This window comes from Strix uralensis, chromosome 2 (genome assembly GCF_047716275.1).
Source record: "Strix uralensis isolate ZFMK-TIS-50842 chromosome 2, bStrUra1, whole genome shotgun sequence".
Classification (NCBI taxonomy): Eukaryota; Metazoa; Chordata; class Aves; order Strigiformes; family Strigidae; genus Strix; species Strix uralensis.
In genome coordinates this window covers 99,639,366-99,657,632 of record NC_133973.1, presented here as the reverse complement: position 1 = coordinate 99,657,632, position 18,267 = coordinate 99,639,366, and the positions used below count along the sequence as shown (strand labels likewise).

Genomic DNA, 18,267 nt, shown 5'->3' with positions numbered 1-18,267 from the left:
ATTAATTGGCTCCACAGGCACCCCTTTTTGAGTTACAATAATGTTTACAACCTTTTCCTGATAATCTAATGTGCAGCCAGGTCAAACTCCAAATGCAAGGTTCTTTTATTCCCATTTCTTTTGCATAATGAGTGTCTGAACTAGCACTACACTTCTACCTACCTGCTGGTGCTTTTCCATGTCAGCAGCTGCTACAGTTGTTCAGTGTGCAACAAGGGTGTGACTTGGCCGCTAACATTTCAGCATGGCTCTTCTGCTTAACTTTAGGGTATTCCTCAGTACTAATTTAAGACTTTCTTTGATACAGACATAGTAGGTCTACTTCAGGGCTCTTAAGTTATCCTCGACATAATTCCTTTGGAAGCTCATATCCACCTGGAGTCTTGTCATGATACAGGACTGCACAACTTTCGAAAATCCAAGCAAGTGATACGGTTATTCAATCCATGAACTATGTGGCTGGCTGGATGGGTCGGCTCAGTTTACTAACTCTGTGTAGGTGGCTCTGGTGACTCCTCTCTATGAGCTTGCATCAAAAATGCATTGTTGCACTTTCCCACTTAATAACGCTCCCTCTGCATTTTTTTTTTAATGACCAGCATGAGGATTAAAACTTCCCTGAGTGCAATACTCATTGTTTTGAGATTTTGCTGGCAGAGATCACATATGTCAGTCTTCTAAGTGAAAATTTATTATTTTAGGGCTAAAGTGCATTCTTTCTGTTAAGACTCCAGATCAGAAAAGCTTCAAGGGTATGTGTAATGTTAGACATTGCTCAGATTAATCTGAACAATATAGGGTTTTGTTTCCTTCTTCTGTGGCAAGTTTTTTATGATTATTGATTTAGAAAAAGATGTGTACATTCTTGAAAAACAGCAGCCATGCAGGACAGCATACACACTGGTGACAAAACCTCTGTCCTAGCGTATATAATCTATAGATACAAAAGAGAATACAATGAATGAGCAGCTCATAGTAAAAAAAGAAAGAACAAATAGTGTTGACCAGCACAGCAGAAATCACAGCTTGTTGCCTGTAAAACTCCTGAGTGATTTCTACTCAGTTACAGCAAAGAAAGGTTTTCAGGTGTATCAAAAAAAATTAAACCAGCAAGCTTTGACTTGAAGATGCTGCACAAGAACTGAAACATCCCATAGATGAGAGTGACCCACGAAGAAAAGTGCTTCTTTAATAGACAAACATAGCGGGTAGCTAAGTTTTGAAACCTCAGTACAGTAAAAAAGAATTAACGTTTGGCACTGATGAGTTACAGAAGTAGCTGGATATAACTCACTAATGTGAATCGTTGGTGTCTTCTGGAAGGTAGCAGCCCTCACCCGCAGGCAGAAACCCTGAGCACCGAGGCTCAGGTAGGCGTTTTTTTAACTCTTGACCTGCTCACATTCACCTTCTAGCAGTTTCTCTGGCAACTGGAGCACAGAGAAGATGTGGGGTCAGCACTCCCACTGTGCCCATTACTGGCTCCTGAAGTAACCAGGCACTTAAAACAGCAATAACAAAATAGTGCTATTCTTTTAAAGTATAATTCCCATTAAAACGGCAGATCACAAAAATGAATGTTCATGTCAGTGCCCAGCATTTTAGTGCAAAGCATTAAAGAAAAAAAAAAAAAAAAAGACATTAAAGGAACACAGGAACAGCCTTTTACATCTTGTCACTCTAAATCCCTCCTCATCCACAATACCCATTTTGAGGGCGTGGAGGAGATTCCTCTTCTACACAATGTAATTAGCAAGAATATTATTTATAGATTAAATGTGCTTAAAAGAACGTCTTCCTGCTACTACAAGGGGACAGGCTGCTGGCGACCGCCGAAGCTCCTGGGCGCCAGAGACCCCTCAGCGGGAGCTGTGTGTCCCTGCCTGAGGGAGCCCAGCGGCCGGAGGCAGGCAGGGAGGCAGGCAAGGAGGGCTCCACCGCCTCCCAGCCCCACGGCGCCTCCTCTTCTGCCCTCACTTCTTTCCCTTCTCCACCATGGCGGCAGCGGCTTCCAGGCAGGCAGCAACGCGCCCTCACCCCCGTAGCAGCCGGTCGCGGGCTTTGTTCGTCTCTGCCTGCGCCGCCTCCGCCCCTTCCTTCGTTCCCTCCGCTCCGCTCCCCTCCCTCCCTCCCTCCCCCGCCGGAGAGCTGGCCGGGCCGAGCGCCCGGAGAGGGCCGAGGGGCGGGGGAACGAGCGGGCCCCGCGTCCCTCCTCCGAGCGCCGGGGCTCCCTGCAGCGCCTGGCGGCCCCGCGCCTGCCCGGCCCCGCCGCCGCGCCTCGGCGGCCCCGGGTTCTGTGGGTGAGCGGCGGCAGGAGGCGCCATGGCCGACAGGACGAGGGCGGCGCTCTCCGAGTCGGGCTGGTAAGTGGGAGCGTCCTCGGCTGCACCGCGGCCTTCCCCGCCAGCGGGCAGGGCCGCCAGGCCGCGCCGGAGCCTGACCGGCACCCGGGGGGAGCCGGTCGCCGGCCGCGGCCCGTACACCTTTGCGGGTGGCGCCGAGCAGCGGTGTGGGGTTTGGGGTTTGGGGTTTCTCCTGTTTCTGAAGCGTGCAGCGCTCAGGGACACCACCACACCCCCTCACCCGCCGAGCTCCGGCTCGGAGCCAGTCGCGGTGTCCAGGGGAAGGGGGTGCCCTCGGGGCCTGTCGCAGGAGCGGCCTGTGCTCGTCGCGGGGAGCAGCTCTCGGCCCCTCTTGGTGGACCTGAGGAGAGGGGCGCCCGCCGGCGGGGCCCTGAGCCTCTGCGGGGGCTGGTGGGCCTGAGGGGCGGCGGGGTCTGGCGGTGGCTGCGCGGCGGCCCGCCCGCCTCCCCTTCTCCTGGGAAGACGGCCTTTCCCCGAGGCCTGTCTCGGCTGGGTGTCGGCGATAGCGATTGCCGGGAGGCCTGTCGCTTGTCGATAGTTTTGTTGTTTTAGTTACACTGTGCTCCCTTCAGCAACGAAGCTAAGATGGAAAAAGTGGAGTTAAAGTAGGGTAAATACGTGACGCTTGAACCCAGGTGTTCATGTTTTCTAGTCAGCCCGAACAACATGTTCCAGTGAGTTGTGCTTTTCAAATACTTAGTGCAAACTCCACATCTCAGTTGCTAGGCTAGAGGTGTTTTGGCACTGTTGACTGGAAGTTGATTTCTTTAAATTCATCAAAGTAATTTACTTATTAGTCAACACTTAGTCTTTTTTGGTTAACTACTTACAAGTCACCAAAACAAAAGCTCAGTGCTAACTACCAGAGGACAAAGCAACTTTGGTTGTAACTGAGAAAAATTGCTCAAATTAGAAGAAGCATCCTTATTTCCAATGGCATTTTGGGGATATTTCTGTTCTGCTGTTTAACTTCATGGTTCTCCTGGGCTCTGATTTCATGTATGGCTAAGTCGTAAAAACTTAAAACAGATGTCACATGGTTTAGAATAGACTATTTTAGTTGGAAGGGACCTACAACCATCACCCAGTCCAACTGCCTGACCAATTCAGGGCTGACCAAAAGTTAAAGCATGTTATTAAGGGCTTTGTCCAAATGCCTCTTAAACACTGGCAGGCTTGGGGCATTGACCACCTCTCTAGGAAGCCTGTTACAGTGTTTGACCACCCTCTTGGTAAATGTTTCCTAATGTCCAGTCTAAACCTCCCCTGGTGAAGCTTTGAGCCATTGCCTTCTGTCCTATCACTGGATACCAAGAAAAAGAGATCAGCACCTCCCTCTCCTCAGGAAGCTGTAGAGAGCAATGAGGTTGCCCCTCAGCCTCCTTCTTCCCAAACTAGACAAATCCAAAGTCCTTAGCCACTCCTCATAGGGCTTGTCTTCCAGCCCCTTCACCAGTTTTGTTGTCCTCCTCTGGATGCTTTCAAGGACCTTCACACCCTTCTTAAATTGTGCACACAGTACTCAAGGTGAGTCCGCACCAGTGCTAAATGCAGTGGGATAATTGCCTCTTTTGACCAGCTGGTTGTACTGTGTTTGATAATCTAGCTTTACAGCATTTACCTATCTTTTACAGCATTACTTTGTGATAATACTAACCAAATCGAGAAAATTAGTGTCTTTCAGTCAGCTTCTTGGATAAACATATGTTTCAGAAATACTCTTCCAAGCAGTTCTAGAGTGTACAATCTTGTGATTCCTGGTTATTAGTGAACTGAAAGAATAATAACTATTTATGCTAATTGTCATAACATTGGCTTATTTAAAGAGCAGTTTTGACTGTAACTGAAAACTCACCCCTTGCCTCTTCCATACTTATTCCTCTCTGAAAAGGAGAAACCTTTCCATAAAAGTAATCTTTATTTTCATAGTTTTCTTTTCTTGCTTTCTATTGTGTATTCAAAATTTTATCACAGAATTTTCAGTTCTTAGTTGTTTTACTACTTTGTCAGTTGAATGACTGCCATTGGTAAATGGCTTTCAGGTTTTGGCAGTACAAATATGAGGCGCCTCTGAAGTGATCTGTTATTCCGCAATGTTTGGCGCTCTCCTTGGGGGCATATACTCCTGAATGGCTATAAATACTTGTTATTCTTGCAGTACTGCAGAGTGTGAGCCAAAGACAGAGACCGAAAGGTGATCGGGCAAGGGGTGGGCTGATTATCAGGTCCACTGGAATTATGCCTTGACCTAGTTGCACTGGGAAGGAGTGGGAAATGAATGAATATACTTTTGAGGAATGTGAGGTAGCGTGGAAAAATAATGCTTCAGTGATCTTGTTTAGCTAAGTGTTCATGCACTTTTAAAAAAATAATAACCTAGACATCCATGCTTTTTAACTGTTTTGCTGTTGCTCTTATGCTTATGACTTTTCTATTATTAGTAGATCCTAAACTTATTTAACACATGTATGAGTAAGCCTTCAGTGGTATTTAATGTAGTATACACTGGTGGTTAAATCACATTCTGTACCAAATTGGTTGGCACTATTGCTGTCACCTCCTGTCAAAATAATATGTTTTCTAGTACAAAAATGAAGCTGAGTTTATGTTAAAATCTGTCCCCACTTAAACTGCAGAAGCACCACTTGACCTTTCAAACCAAATAAGAAACTGTTACTCTTCCATAGTTGCAAATCTGCTAGCTGGTAAGATACTGTCTGTACTGATTGGGTTTTTCTATACCTTTCTTAAATCTTCAAAGGTAACAAGAATTACTACAGACACTCCATGTGAATTTCTGCAATAAGTTTTTATTTTTTATGATTCTGAATACAAAGTGAAATTATTTTTGAAGTAAAGCATTAACACGGTGTAGTTAATATAGCATGGTAGTAATACGTATATTTTTTTCCAGCTAGGCATTATAAGAGAATCATCTGTTGTAAAATCGCCTGGAAATTTGTAATGTTTGCCTTTTAAACTTGTTTAAGTATATTAAGTTTTTATCAGCTTTTGAAAGATGAAATTGCTCTACCTAGTAAATGGAACAGTGGTAGCTAAAGCTGAGAATTTTTTTTTTTTTTTTTGGTAGTGATGTTTCATCAAAATGGGTAAAAGACCCCTGTCGTTTGTGTGCAGAATTGTAGTTTTTCTGAAGAGATGTCCTTTCAGCTGTCTTTAAAAGTATGCATTTTTTTGAGGCTAGTTCTCTTCATTACACACTACACTGTACCTTGGAATGAGATATTGGCTCTGACTTCAGAGACGAGATAAGGAAGGTGTGTTTGTATTACATTACAGTGAAAAAGATATTCTATCTTAGAACAGAAGTTCTGTGTTAACTTTTTATTTAATTACCAAATGCTTATGAGTAGGAAGGCTAAAGGGCAGAGAGAATTACCTTTTTGTGTTGTTATAGTTGCGTTCGTGAATTTTGAAACCAATTTTCCAGTGTTCCCATTAAAATATAGACCTTAATGGAACCTGAGTTGAATCCAGTTTTCTTACTAGAAGTGAAGTTCAGAAGGACTGCAGAATGCATCCTCCTTATTTTAGCAATGAATCACAGAACATTTCTCACTGGTTTGCAACAGAATTTTTTTGGTTTTTTGAAATTTCCCAGGTAGCATTTCACAAGAGAATATGACAAGCCAGGACCTCTTCAGTGTCCTAGATTTTTGCAGAACTTGGGAATTTATTACATTGAAATGTCTATATGTTGTCAAAAATGAACTATATACCATGTCCTACAGCAGGTTTAGCCTGTGATCCCACAGATCTTCAGTCTGGTGACTGATTGATCTCTCAGTGTGGGAAAAACAAGACATGCAAACTGGATAACTAAAGATTATTTTTTTTTTTTAGTACAACTAAATTTACATGTGAGTTCCTTGTCAAGTAGTAGAGATACTTTTATTGCGGTGTGTGATGCAATAAAAATTAGTAAGTATGGCAAAAATTTATAGTCTTGTAAAATTTCACATATTTTGAAGATTATGTAAACTACGAAAAGTTGTTCCTGGAGATGAAGAGGAACTGCAATTGTACTTGTTGGGAAACAAAAGAATAGTGCTTAGTAATCCATGAGAAAACCCTTATATCAATGTATTTTTGGTTTTATATACTTTGTAAGTAAAAACTATATGCTTGGTGTATACCAAACTATTTTAAACTGCATTTTAGGTATTTCAGCAAGTAATGTGCTGCATAGTGAATAACTTCAGATTAGAGATTGGTCTGTTCAAATTTGTTCTTTGTAGGACTGATCATGTGAAGTGATCCAGGCTAAAGCAAAAGCAGGTGCATGCCTGGAAACACAGGGAAGTGCTCACGAGGGTGAGACTAACACCTCTTTCTAAGAGTGCAGCAGGAATTTGGCAAAGCACGCGTTTGGCAAAGTAGTCAGTTCCAGGATCCTGCAAGGTGATCTACTTTTCCTACATGTTCTTTTGCTGCTCCGCTATGTCTTTGGAAGGCTCAGCTGAAATCGGCCCCTGCATGTGGAGCAAGCCCAGGCTGGATACAAGATGCTCCTTAGACACGGGGATAACACAGTGATTCACAGGAGAGATGCATCTGTTTTGAAGTTCTTGACACTCCTTTTGTGATGTACGTCAATTTGTGAAGTTTGGTTGGTACTGTGTAATCTCAAAGTACTGGTACAAAACAAAATGTTGCATCATTGCATTTTTTATTTGTTCAGGTGTATGCCTTACTGGCTGGTCTGGTTGGTTTGTGTTCTTGATGGATAACAAATAATGAGTAGTTAGAACCTGAATTCTTTATATGATTTTCACCCGGGGGGAACAGAAAAGGTCTGGTGTTTTACCTTCTGTTAAGGGAAACAAGTCCAAAAAACTAATACAGATACTAATTTTTTTTTTTAATTTTTTTTTTAAAAGAAGATGGTAGGTGGTAACAAATGACTGGTATCAGATGGAATTGTCCCAACTTTTACAAGAAGCTGATTGAGGGCTATAAATAATAGTTTAAAAAGTGCAAAGAAGGATAGTTAAAATAAGATAGAAGGACATAGGGGACTAACATGTTTGAAATCCCTCGATTTGCAGAAGAGAAAACTGAAGGGAAAGAACTTAGTGAGGTTTGTGTAATCTGCAGGCAGTACATAAAATGGATGTAGAACTCTTACTCACCAAATCCTTAAAGATTATTGCTCACTGAATGCTGCAACACTAGAATTAGAGAGCATTTACCAAAACTAGTAGCAGACTGGTTTAGAAATGGGTAAAATATTTGACCAAGGACCTGAAGCAAATCCTCCTTCAACAAGGATAAAAGGTTATCCTATGTTATTAGTACAGTTGGTTAAAAGAAGAGAAGCTACATGTATCAGTGATTGCTTCATGATAGAAAAATGTTGCCAGTAAGTTTCTTCTGGGATCTTGAGGTTCATCATACTAAAAAAAGAATTGAGTGTTGTGGCATCATAGCAGTTTGTTGATATATGAGGGTTGGTAAAATCTAAACTATTTGGGTAGTTGCAGCAAAATCTTATGATACCACTGCCTAGTGCTTTCACATAGAAATGTAATTCAGTTTTGGTGAATGCGAAATGATGCTCATGCAGGGGAAAATAATGGAAACCTATCTACACAGGGATAAGCTCAAAATTCACTAATGTTACTTACTCAGGATAAGGGCAGTGGTCGGAAAGCTGTTGGGAATTGTTCTCAAAGAATAAAATAATTGTTAGGTCATTATCTATATTAATGCTGTGTCCAAATCATTAACAGTATGCACTGGTGTAATCACCCTGGCACAGCAAAGGTTTCACAGCCAGTGAAAAAGTGGGTGAGAGGTGTGGAAGATCCTCTGTGCTGGGAAGATGAACATCTTTAGTCTGGAAAACAGAACAATAAGAAGAAAGGGGACAGAGGTCTATAAAATCTGTAGATCATACAGAAATGATGACTAAAGCAAGAATAGCAGTTTAATTTACCACTGGCCACCCAGTGAATTAAACCTGCTACCTGATGAAAACTGAAGTAACTTTTCAAGGAATGTGTAATTAAATCATAGAACTTAATTGCCAGATGATACTGTGGAGCAGAAAAATGTAAGTGGGTTAAAATTGTAATTAGGCAAAGTCAGGTAGGGATTGGTACCCTGAATACTGAACTTTACAGTGGAGTTGGACTACCAGCTCTAAAACAACTGAAAGCTAGGAATTATTCCAGACACTTTGAGATATTTGCTGTGTTTTACTTTCTGTACTTGAGTCATCTGCTTCTGGCAACCCTTGAAAAAAGGGAACTGTGTTAGATAGACCTAGACTGCGTAAGCACCATTTATGTTCTCACTTTTGCATTGTTAAGTAAGTGTCTTCAGGCTGTAGTTCTACTGAAGAAAGGATTTTCTCCTTTTGGTTGGGAGTTGGGGGAAGAGAGAGTGGGAATTTGGAGAGAAATTAACAGGACAGAGAGAAAAGACAAAGCAAGTGTGACAGTCCCTTATGCACTTAGTCTCAGCTGTGATTTCCACTGCCTTACTGCAACTCAGCCTCCAGGTTTTCATTAGTTGCTGGGAGAGACTCTCTTTCTCTTGTCTTGTTATGCCCTATCTCAAATTGATTTATGTATCATCTTTGGCGGGACAGACTTCACCTGCTGGTTTCTGTGAATAATTTGCTAGTAAGCTGAAGCACTAATACAAACTGTCCTTTGTTTGTAGAATTGTTGCAACTTAGAGTGAAGATGTGGCTACTGTGAACCTTTTACTCAACAAAAGAAAAAAGTAGGAAAAAAAAAGAAAAGATAAAAAGCTTAGTTTACTTGCAACACATTTACAGCTGGAAGTCCTTTAAATTGTTACAGACCTTTATTTAACACCCACCTTTTCAGTGGCCTTACTTTTCTTGATATAGTGCGTCTCAGGTTGATTCTCTTGAGTCAGTGAGTTGTGTAGGAGTGCATAGCTTTCCATAGCTAGTCTCCTTTTTGGAGTCCTTGGAGATTTCAAATGTATTGCGTCTTGTTTCAGAAGTTATTTCCTTAGCCTTATAGTTTATAGGCTTTGCAGTCTTTTTGAGACACAAATACTTTATTAGGACAAGTGTCACTTTATGTGTTTGACTCAATGATGTAGTAGTTTCCTTCTTTCTGCCTCTTTTTGTCCCCGTGGTCTTTGACTGGCCTAGTGTTGAGTAGTGCATATTATCTCTGAGAGGGTGATGTCTTCTGAGTTTCATAATATTTTCTATCAATTTGTCTGTTGGTAAACTAATTGATATCATGACCTAAACAAGGTGATTTGAGTGGAGCTTATTACATGATTGTGGTTGACTGTTTTGGTCCGATTTACCTCTTCCCTCCCACAAATTGTACTTAGTATACTGTAAGCGAAGCATGCATAAAGGTGATTTTGGCAGGGATTTGAGATAAGAACTGGGGCAGGATGGAAGAGCAGCGTGCTTGATTATTATTTGCCTTTTCCAACAAACCCAAATGAACTTTGCAATGAAGGAGTGAGTTAATAAAAGGAGCAGTGTGCTTAGGAAGTCTGCATTTTCCTGATGGTCAGTATCTCTTACAATTTGAGCAAAAGTAAAAGTAGGTGTGTTTTAAACTTGTGCATTCCTGGAGATTTAAATTACTAGTCAGAAAGCCTGTACCTTCTAGAAAGTGGAATTTTGAGGCATTTGGAGTAGATGTATATAGATGAACTAGGTCTCGGGAGGAAGCCTTTTGCAAAGATTTTTCATTCTGAAATCATGCTATGAGACTTTTAAGACAGATGGCTTTTAATCTCATCAGTCTTTGTGTGCTCACACTCCCCAGACTCTGAATCTCTGAGCAACAGAGGGTAGCTGGCGATTTTGGAGTGAGGTGCTTTTGTCATTCATACTGATAACAAACTGATACTCAGTAGGTTTTTATATGTGCATATTCTACCTAAGTGTTGCTGCTGGATAAAATACAGCTTAATGTAAATGGTACATGTAGGAGTATGTAGAAGTATGAAGCTGTCCTGAAGCTTAATTTAGATAGAATTACACTTAGAAACATTGGATTTTAAATATCCTATACATGGGTTAATTTTTTTATAGGTTGCTTATTCTGTGATAGTCATAACAATATAATTAAAATAAAATTCAGACTGATTCTCCAAGCTGTGCATATTGTTTGTATTTTCAGGAGTAGTACATTTTCTACTTTAGAGGAAAAAAGGAAGATATTTAATTCCAATAACAATAATTCTAACACAGCTGACAGAAAGAAGAAAAGGCTCTCTGGGGGATGAATGCTATGTGAATATTTCTAATCACATTTTATGTACTTAATGTTGTGCGGTGTCAGAATTCAGGAAGACTGGACAGCTCTAGGAGTGATGTACAACCTTTGAGAGCTTCTTCGCACATTTAAGGAAGAAGAAAGTTACTGGTTTAAATAATTTTTGTAACACTTAAGTAATTGAAGCACGATGGGCATTCTTGCATTGGCATCATTTTGAGCCCTTCACTTTGAGAAATGTAGCGTAAGTATTAGAAATGGGAGTGATGGCATTAACTGACAGCAAGTGAAGACTGAGTTAGAGAACAGACTGCTGAAATTGCTTCTTTGACAGAGCTTGCTGTCTGGGGAGCATGGTCAAGACTGGCTTTTTCTTTCCTGTTGTTTGTCTGATAGTGCTCCAGAAATGGCTTGGAGCTGCTTGTTCTGTGTCATGTCTGAAAAAGAGCTGTTGAGGAAAGCCAGAGGAGAAAACGCCATGTGTGTTCAGACAGCTTCAAGATATTCTCAGTGGCGTGGCAGCTGTGTCTTTGGCATGGCCCCAGCCTTAGAATATTTGTGTTCGGTTTAACACTTTAGAGAGGCTGACAATGTTTTCCTGGGGAAATGTGAGTGAGAAACAGTATTCACAGCTTGTATCCAAGAAAAAAAAAAAAGAATTTTATTAGATGAAGAAAGAAAACCCTCCTCATTGTTGTGACTTTGTATGTCGAATTGCTGTGGCCTGTTATGAATCATGGAGAAGCAAATATTCTCAAGGAGCAAAGCGTGCAAGAGTTCTTGTCCAGTTCTTTCTGACTGCAGGGGCTGTTTCTAGCATCTGCTGTATTACAGCAGTGCTGCTTGCTGAAAGCTGATCTTATCAAAGTTTGGAGTTAGTGAGGTCATCTTGGGCACATCTCTGTGTTACCTGGAAAAGTTTGACATTTTTGCATTGCAGCTATTACTTCCAGATAACAGTATGTGTACTTATCACTAAATCTGTTCTATTAAGGAGTTGTAGAGACTCATGTTAACAGGTTGGGTGTTTTTTTTTTTTTTTTTTTTTTTTCCAATCTGCTGAAGTTTCTGAAGTTTCACTCTGTTATATTCTTTTACTGTGGTAAAATACAGTATGTTGTTATCTCAATATTTAAGTATTTTATATAGATGTAAATCAGGATATACCATTAAAACATGGGCTAAAAGTGTATGCTATCCAGGACCCTTACCAAGTGCATTAATAACATTATTTTACATTTTTATGAAGGTATTAAATTACTTAGCTCTGATATTGATGGCAGTATACTTAATGGGGAAAATACACCTTTCAGCAGCTAGATTGTCTTGTTATGTAGTATTACTTGATAGAACAGTAGAAATAAATGTTACCATTTATTATGGAAGCATATTTACACTTCTTCTAGTTGATATTACTGTAATTACTGTTAGGGTCATTGTACAGCGGGAGTGGGGGAGACTTTAAAAGACATCAGGGTAGTTAAGTTTACTAGGAGGTTCCAAGTACATACTTATTTTGTTAAACTGTGATCCTGTATCCAAGACAGTTTTAAATACAAAGCAGAGATGTTGAATTCTAAATTACTTTTTAGAATGGTAGCACTAATGAAGTATTACATTTTCAACTTCTTAGAACACTCTCTGTTTTATTGTTGAAAGTACTTGCAAGTACTAAGGTTTTCATTTAGCTGTGATTTGGAGGAGAGTGCGATAGGAAAAAACTCAGTGAAGGAGCTGAAGAGAAGGTGGGTGATTTTCAAGGGTCTGGTTCTGACTGCAGAGTAGTGGTTTCTGAATCAGGCATATTTTGTGTTGACGCGAAGAGCTGCTCAGGAATGCTGAGAGGATCCTTCTGTAAAAAATATGGTCTATCAAGCTGCTTTTCTTTCAGATCAGAATGTATGAGCACAGTCATTCTTGGTTTTAAAAACTTATTCAGGGTTAGCTTTTTTAAATTCAGATGTAACATATGTATACATCTGTGTAATACACATATAATTATTGATAGACTTGAGAGTTGCCATTCAGCTAGACTAAGAAACATCTTGGAGTTCTATCTTGTGGCAAGTACTTGACAGATTCCTCTGCAGCTTTTCACTTGAGTGGTATCTGCAATACTTTATCTGTTTTTGATAGAAAATAATATCAAATTTGTTTGTTTGGAACTATGAAAATCAGAATAAATTAAGTGGATGCATTGTTGTGTACACTTAATATTCGAAGCTAAACCAGTTTGGGTTTTTTTAAATAGTTAAAGCTGGTCTTGAATTTGTAGCATATAATGATTTCAAACCATTTTTGTGTCATTAAATAAAGTATGTAATTTTTTTATTTTAAATGGCTGCTGATGTCTCTGTCAAATTGGTCTGATAATTTTCTTGCATGTATTTCAGAATTTCCTTTTGAAGGATTGTCTAAACTGGAGAAAATACCTACGGAATGAGCAAATGAGTGTTTTTTATGCTTGAGGTGTTGAGTTTTGTTAATTCACCAAGTTTTCAACCTTGATAGATACCTATTATAGAAATTTGTGATTGATGCTCATGATCTTGAACACTTAGGCAAAAAGATTCTCTGTTGTGTGGTGTTTGAGATGGAAAAAGATGTCCTTGGACAGTGCTGCTAAGGGTTTACTAGTGTGTAATTTTCTTGAAGTTTAGAAATGGGGAAGAGAAGGGAAGTGGAAACGTCTTTCTAATCACTTCATTACTCACTGTCTCTTCCAGTTTTTTAGTTTATATTTCAGTTCCTGACCTAGACATGTTGCTGTATGATAATAACATGAAGAAATGGAAAAAACCTAATTTAGTCTAGAATAGTAATTGCTGTTGTGTTCTATGCTATGATCATATTTTCTTCATGCTATTGCACTAGAGAGATGAAACTTAGTGCTTTATAACTGCAGAATTCCACTCTTAAATGTTTTCCTTTTTTTTCCTCAGGTTTGAATTTCTAATTTTTTTTGTTGCTCTGGGCAGAAGTTACTGTGTTCCATGGTGGTTTGGTTCTCAAATTAATAACATAATTTTTATCTTCCAATAGCAGTTAGCAATAACTGACTTCCCCCCTCCCCCAGTTATTGGCTGACCAGAAAAAAGTAATTTTCTGTCAGATGAAATGCTTCTGTGACTGACTTAGGAAGGAGAGGAAATACAAGCTTGAGTTAGAGCATCGTTCAAAAAAAAGGAGGGAGAAGAAAGACCACGTGTTGCTCTCCTGCTGGGAGGTTAGATGAATCTCTTGGGAGGTTAGATGAATCTCTTTGAGTGTTCGAGCCCTTAATTTAAATCCTTCCTCTTCCTGAGCCTGCAGTGCTAAAATACTACATTGAAAATATTAATTAAACCAGAGAATATGAAAATAAAGCCTAGTGGCGAATGAACTACTTCAACACCTGACTTTTACCTGTTATTTCAAAGAATGTTTAAGTAAACCATATGAAAGGGGACAGACATCATTTGGTGTTGTACCATGTTTTGTCTTTACGCTTTGTTTATAGCAGTAGCAGTGAAGTGCAATGCAGGTTTTATCTTATGCAAACTGGTCTTTTAATTCTTACTAACTTTGAAAAAGTGTTTGCTCTGGTAAAACTTTGCCACTATATCTGCAAGCATTTTAATAAAAAATACTGCCAGTTAGGAAAAATACACTTCTCGTTGCTTGTGCAGACTGCCCTTATGGATACCTAACTTCGTTTTGCAGTAGTTGGCTGATCCCCTTCACATTTTTCACAGACCTACACTTGTCTGTAGGTCAGTGGTTGAATGAGACTTACGTAGCTTATCTGCAACTGATGAACTGCAACTTGGAAATAATCCTTGGAAGCTGTTTAACAGATGCAGTAGTACTATTTTTAGGAATATAGGAATCTCTGTAGCTGTAAAGCTTTTCGAATTAATTGTAAACATGTCCTAGTTTTAGTGTGTGTTCTTTTACATTGCAAGAGTGTGCATGCCTTCGCTTTGCTTATTTTGAGTGACTTTTGGTAAATATGCTATAAATCTAGTTTTAAAGGTCTGTAGAAATTGCTATTTTTAGGATAAAGTATAATAAAAAGAAACCTGCCACTTCTGCAGGGTTGAAAATAACTTCTCTCTGTGCAGAAAAATTTCCTGTGCTGAGTTAAAATTATGCAATATTAATAATATGGATGTGTGTATTTTAAGCATTGATGACCACAGCTGTGAAAGAAATTATTTTCTTCTTGTCATTTTCAGTTATAACATCTACTCCTTTTCAGTAGCGAGTACTCATCTTTCATCCTTGTTTTCTGGGCAGGTTGTAACTACTTTTTTGCTTGTTTTTGTCAATTTTCATATGTAGGAGGGAGAGATGTACGTGGGGTGTCTTCAGAAGTTATGTTTTTTTAGTTAAAGCTCTCAAACCAATTCTATAAGAACAGTACCCACTACAGCTGCTATTCTTAGGGACTTTGTGCTGGTGATGAAATACTGGTTTAAGTATTTCAAATAAAAATGAAGGCATTAGCTTAGCATCTTGCTTTGTGAGGCAGCAAACACTGGGGATGTTAAGCTTCTATTATTTCCAAAATTAATACGAAGTGTCTTGAAGCAGAAGTAGTCCAGGTCTTTGACACTGATACGGAAGACATGCTTTAACAACAAAATACCAATTAATAATGTTTCCAAGTTTCATTTTGTAGCTTTATGGTTCAGTGCTGTTTCTGTGTGGTAATAAAGTGAATACAGCTTGAATTGAGAAATATTAATAGTCTCCTTCATGAGTACAGTTGATAAGCTAAAAAAGGTGATTAAAAATGATCAATTTATACTTGATCTACTAAAGATACAGCCTTTTGTTACTTAAATATATGAATATTACATGTTACATATTCCAGTCTCAATAAGCCACCTTTTATGTATCCTTACTGGAAAAAAAACGCACAAAATGTTCCTTTGAGAGAGCAATTTTGGGAACGAATTCTTGTAAAGATGCCAAGTTTTGCTTTGTTTTGAGATAAAATCCAATTTTTAAAAAAAAGTTCACTTTGACAACCTCAGGAGAGTCCATCGGAGTCCCAGCCCTTGCTCAAAGCAGGGCTAACTCTGAAGTTAGATCAGCTTGCTGAAGGCCTTGTCTAGTTGAGCTTTGAATATCTCCAAGGTGGCCCACCCCAGTGCTTAGTCAATTTTTGGGAAAATTTTTCTCTCCCTTATGTCCAGTTGAGATTTCCCATGTTTCAGCCTGTGTTTCTTGCACTTTATCATTTCACTCCACACATCTCAGAATTGGCTTTGTCTCCTTAAGCCACCTTCAGATAGTGAGAGTCAGGGGAGGGGAATGTGTTCCTCCTTTGGCCTGCTGCTCTTCAGGCTGAACAAACTTGATAAACCAAATGTTGCTCCCAGCGTCTCTACATGGGCTCTGGCCCCCAAAACATCTTAGTGGCCTGTTTTCGGTTTGTGGGTCTGCTGTCATAATGGGGACCTCAGAAACTGGACCCAATGTTTTAGATGTGGCTTTGCGCTGGGATGCGGGGAATAATCATGTCTCTTGATTTGCTGGCGACAGTCTCGCTAAAGCAGCCCAGTATGTCATTAGTCTTTACCACTGTACAGTCATACTGGTTTGTGTTCAAATTGTTCTTCACCATGAACTGACAGAGCTGCTTTCTGTCCAGCCGCTTCCCAGCCTCAGTGGTTGCAAAACATACAGCTCAACTCATATCTTTGAGCTCCGTGATATTCCTTTTGGCCAAGGAACTGCTACAGTGGTGCTTCTTACATAGTTCAGTTTTTACTAGCATGTCATCCCTTGCACCCTCGCCCCAAAAAATAAAAAATGAAAATTAGTCCTGTTATTTTTTTCTTGATGAAAAGTTGTGCATCTCTTTTAAACTGTAAGGTGGTTATGTTAATATAATTTTGACATACTTATCCTAGCACAAGACATCCTGATGTGTAATGGAAAAACTATAAACACAGAATACCAGGTTGGAAGGGACCTCAAGGATCATCTGGTCCAACCTTTCTTGGCAAAAGCATGGTCTAGACAAAATGGCCCAGCACCCTGTCCAGCTGAATCTTAAAAATGTCCAATGTTGGGGTATCCATCACTTCCTTGGGGTGATTATTCCAGTGGTTGATTGTTTTCACTGTGAAAAATTTTCCTCCTGCGTCCAGTCAGAATCTCCCCAGGAGTAACTTGTACCCATCACCCATCATCTTTTCCATGTGACTTCTTGTTAAAAGGGAGTCTCCATCTTCTTTGTAACCACCCTTTAAATACTGGAACATGGTGATAAGGTGTCCCCTAAGCCTTCTCTTCTCAAGGCTGAACAAAGCTACTTCTCTCAAGTAATAATCTTGACTTGACTGACCATACCCAATAATCTCAAATAATGTGCTACTTGATTATAGAAAATGTGATATACAAAAAGTGCTTAGTAAGAACCATTACTAGAATGCCTTTATTGATCTGGCAGCTACTTCTTTTGATTTCTCAAATTTATGATCTGAAGACTAACATGAAAGATGAAAGATCTCTTCATTTTATGCGGAAGTGGTATTTTGATTTAACTTTGCTACAGATCCAAGAAACTTAAATTGTTTGCTCCCCATGCACATCTTTCCTTGCTCAGTCTTTACAGTGGATGATCTTGCTCTGTTCTTTGCTATGTCGATCAAAGTTTCTGTCTCTGTACTGTGTCTCTAATCAAGTCCAATAACTAAGGTCTGTAGAGAAGCCTGAGAGTGTGACAAATATGCAGAGGTGATGTCTCAGAACATTTCTCCAGCTTTTAACTATTTGTTTTTCAGCATTTTCCTCAGCTGGACGTTTTCTTTCTGTTTAAATAGACTTTTGATTAATTTCTTCTGCATGGATCTGTGCAGTTGTTTTTTGAACATATGTAAAATTTTAGCAGCCACGGAATAGTGAATAACAACTTTATATGCTGTATGAAGCACTTTTTTTCCCAAGTTTGCTGAATTTCCCACTTGCTAATTTAGAGACAGTGAGTAACCAGTCCCTTTTTATCTCTTTAATGTCACTTGCAACCATATAGATGTGTTAAATCCCTTCTTCGGTCTTTTTCATGGTGAAGAAGCCTATTCTGTGTAGCTAAATCTTTAAAAGAAAGGTGTTCTCTATGTTTGATCCTCTTTTTGTTACTGTCAAATAAAGAAGGGCAGACAGAAGACAGAGGATCCTGAAAGCAGGGAGAGTTTGGGAAAAGAAGTGGTCTGACAAGAAGAAAGAGGAAAATGGAGATACCTTGTAGATACATATAATTCAATCTCTGTCATTATACAGGAAAGTACCAAATGACTGAGAAAATGTGATGTGATGCAGATGTGGTATTACTCAACCTCCTACTCCCCCCCCCCCCCCCCCCAAGTTAATTAACAACTTATTAAGCTAAATATAATGCATGATAAATTACATGCAGATTTCAAAATAGCAAGTGAGTGGCCTTCAGATGGTGCCTTTTGGCCTGTCATGTACTTGTGGGTTTGGGTAGAAGAGTGGGTGTAAGAGCGTCAACAATTATTTGCAGTTACAAGAGGTAGGGCTTGGCTTGCACAGACTTCTGTGAGACTTGGTGACTGGATGTGGGTATGTTCCTATGTCGTTAAACATGCAGAATAAAAAGGTTTAGCTTTATCATGCCATCTCTCCCTGTGAAGTTGATG

General features: G+C 39.7%; 1 protein-coding gene across 2 annotated transcripts in view; it reads left to right on the top strand.

The window, feature by feature from the left end:
* Window positions 1-2,113: 2,113 nt before the first annotated feature.
* TDRD3 (tudor domain containing 3) overlaps window positions 2,114-18,267 on the top strand; it is a 120,739-nt gene continuing 104,585 nt past the window's right edge. Inside the window, exon 1 of one of the 2 annotated variants that reach the window (XM_074859546.1) lies at window positions 2,114-2,363. In XM_074859546.1, the coding sequence (XP_074715647.1) occupies window positions 2,323-2,363 (41 nt within the window). In that variant the 5' untranslated portion in view covers window positions 2,114-2,322. Of the gene's footprint in view, window positions 2,364-3,871; window positions 3,891-18,267 lie in introns of those variants that run through there. The other variant, XM_074859548.1, reaches the window with a different exon arrangement.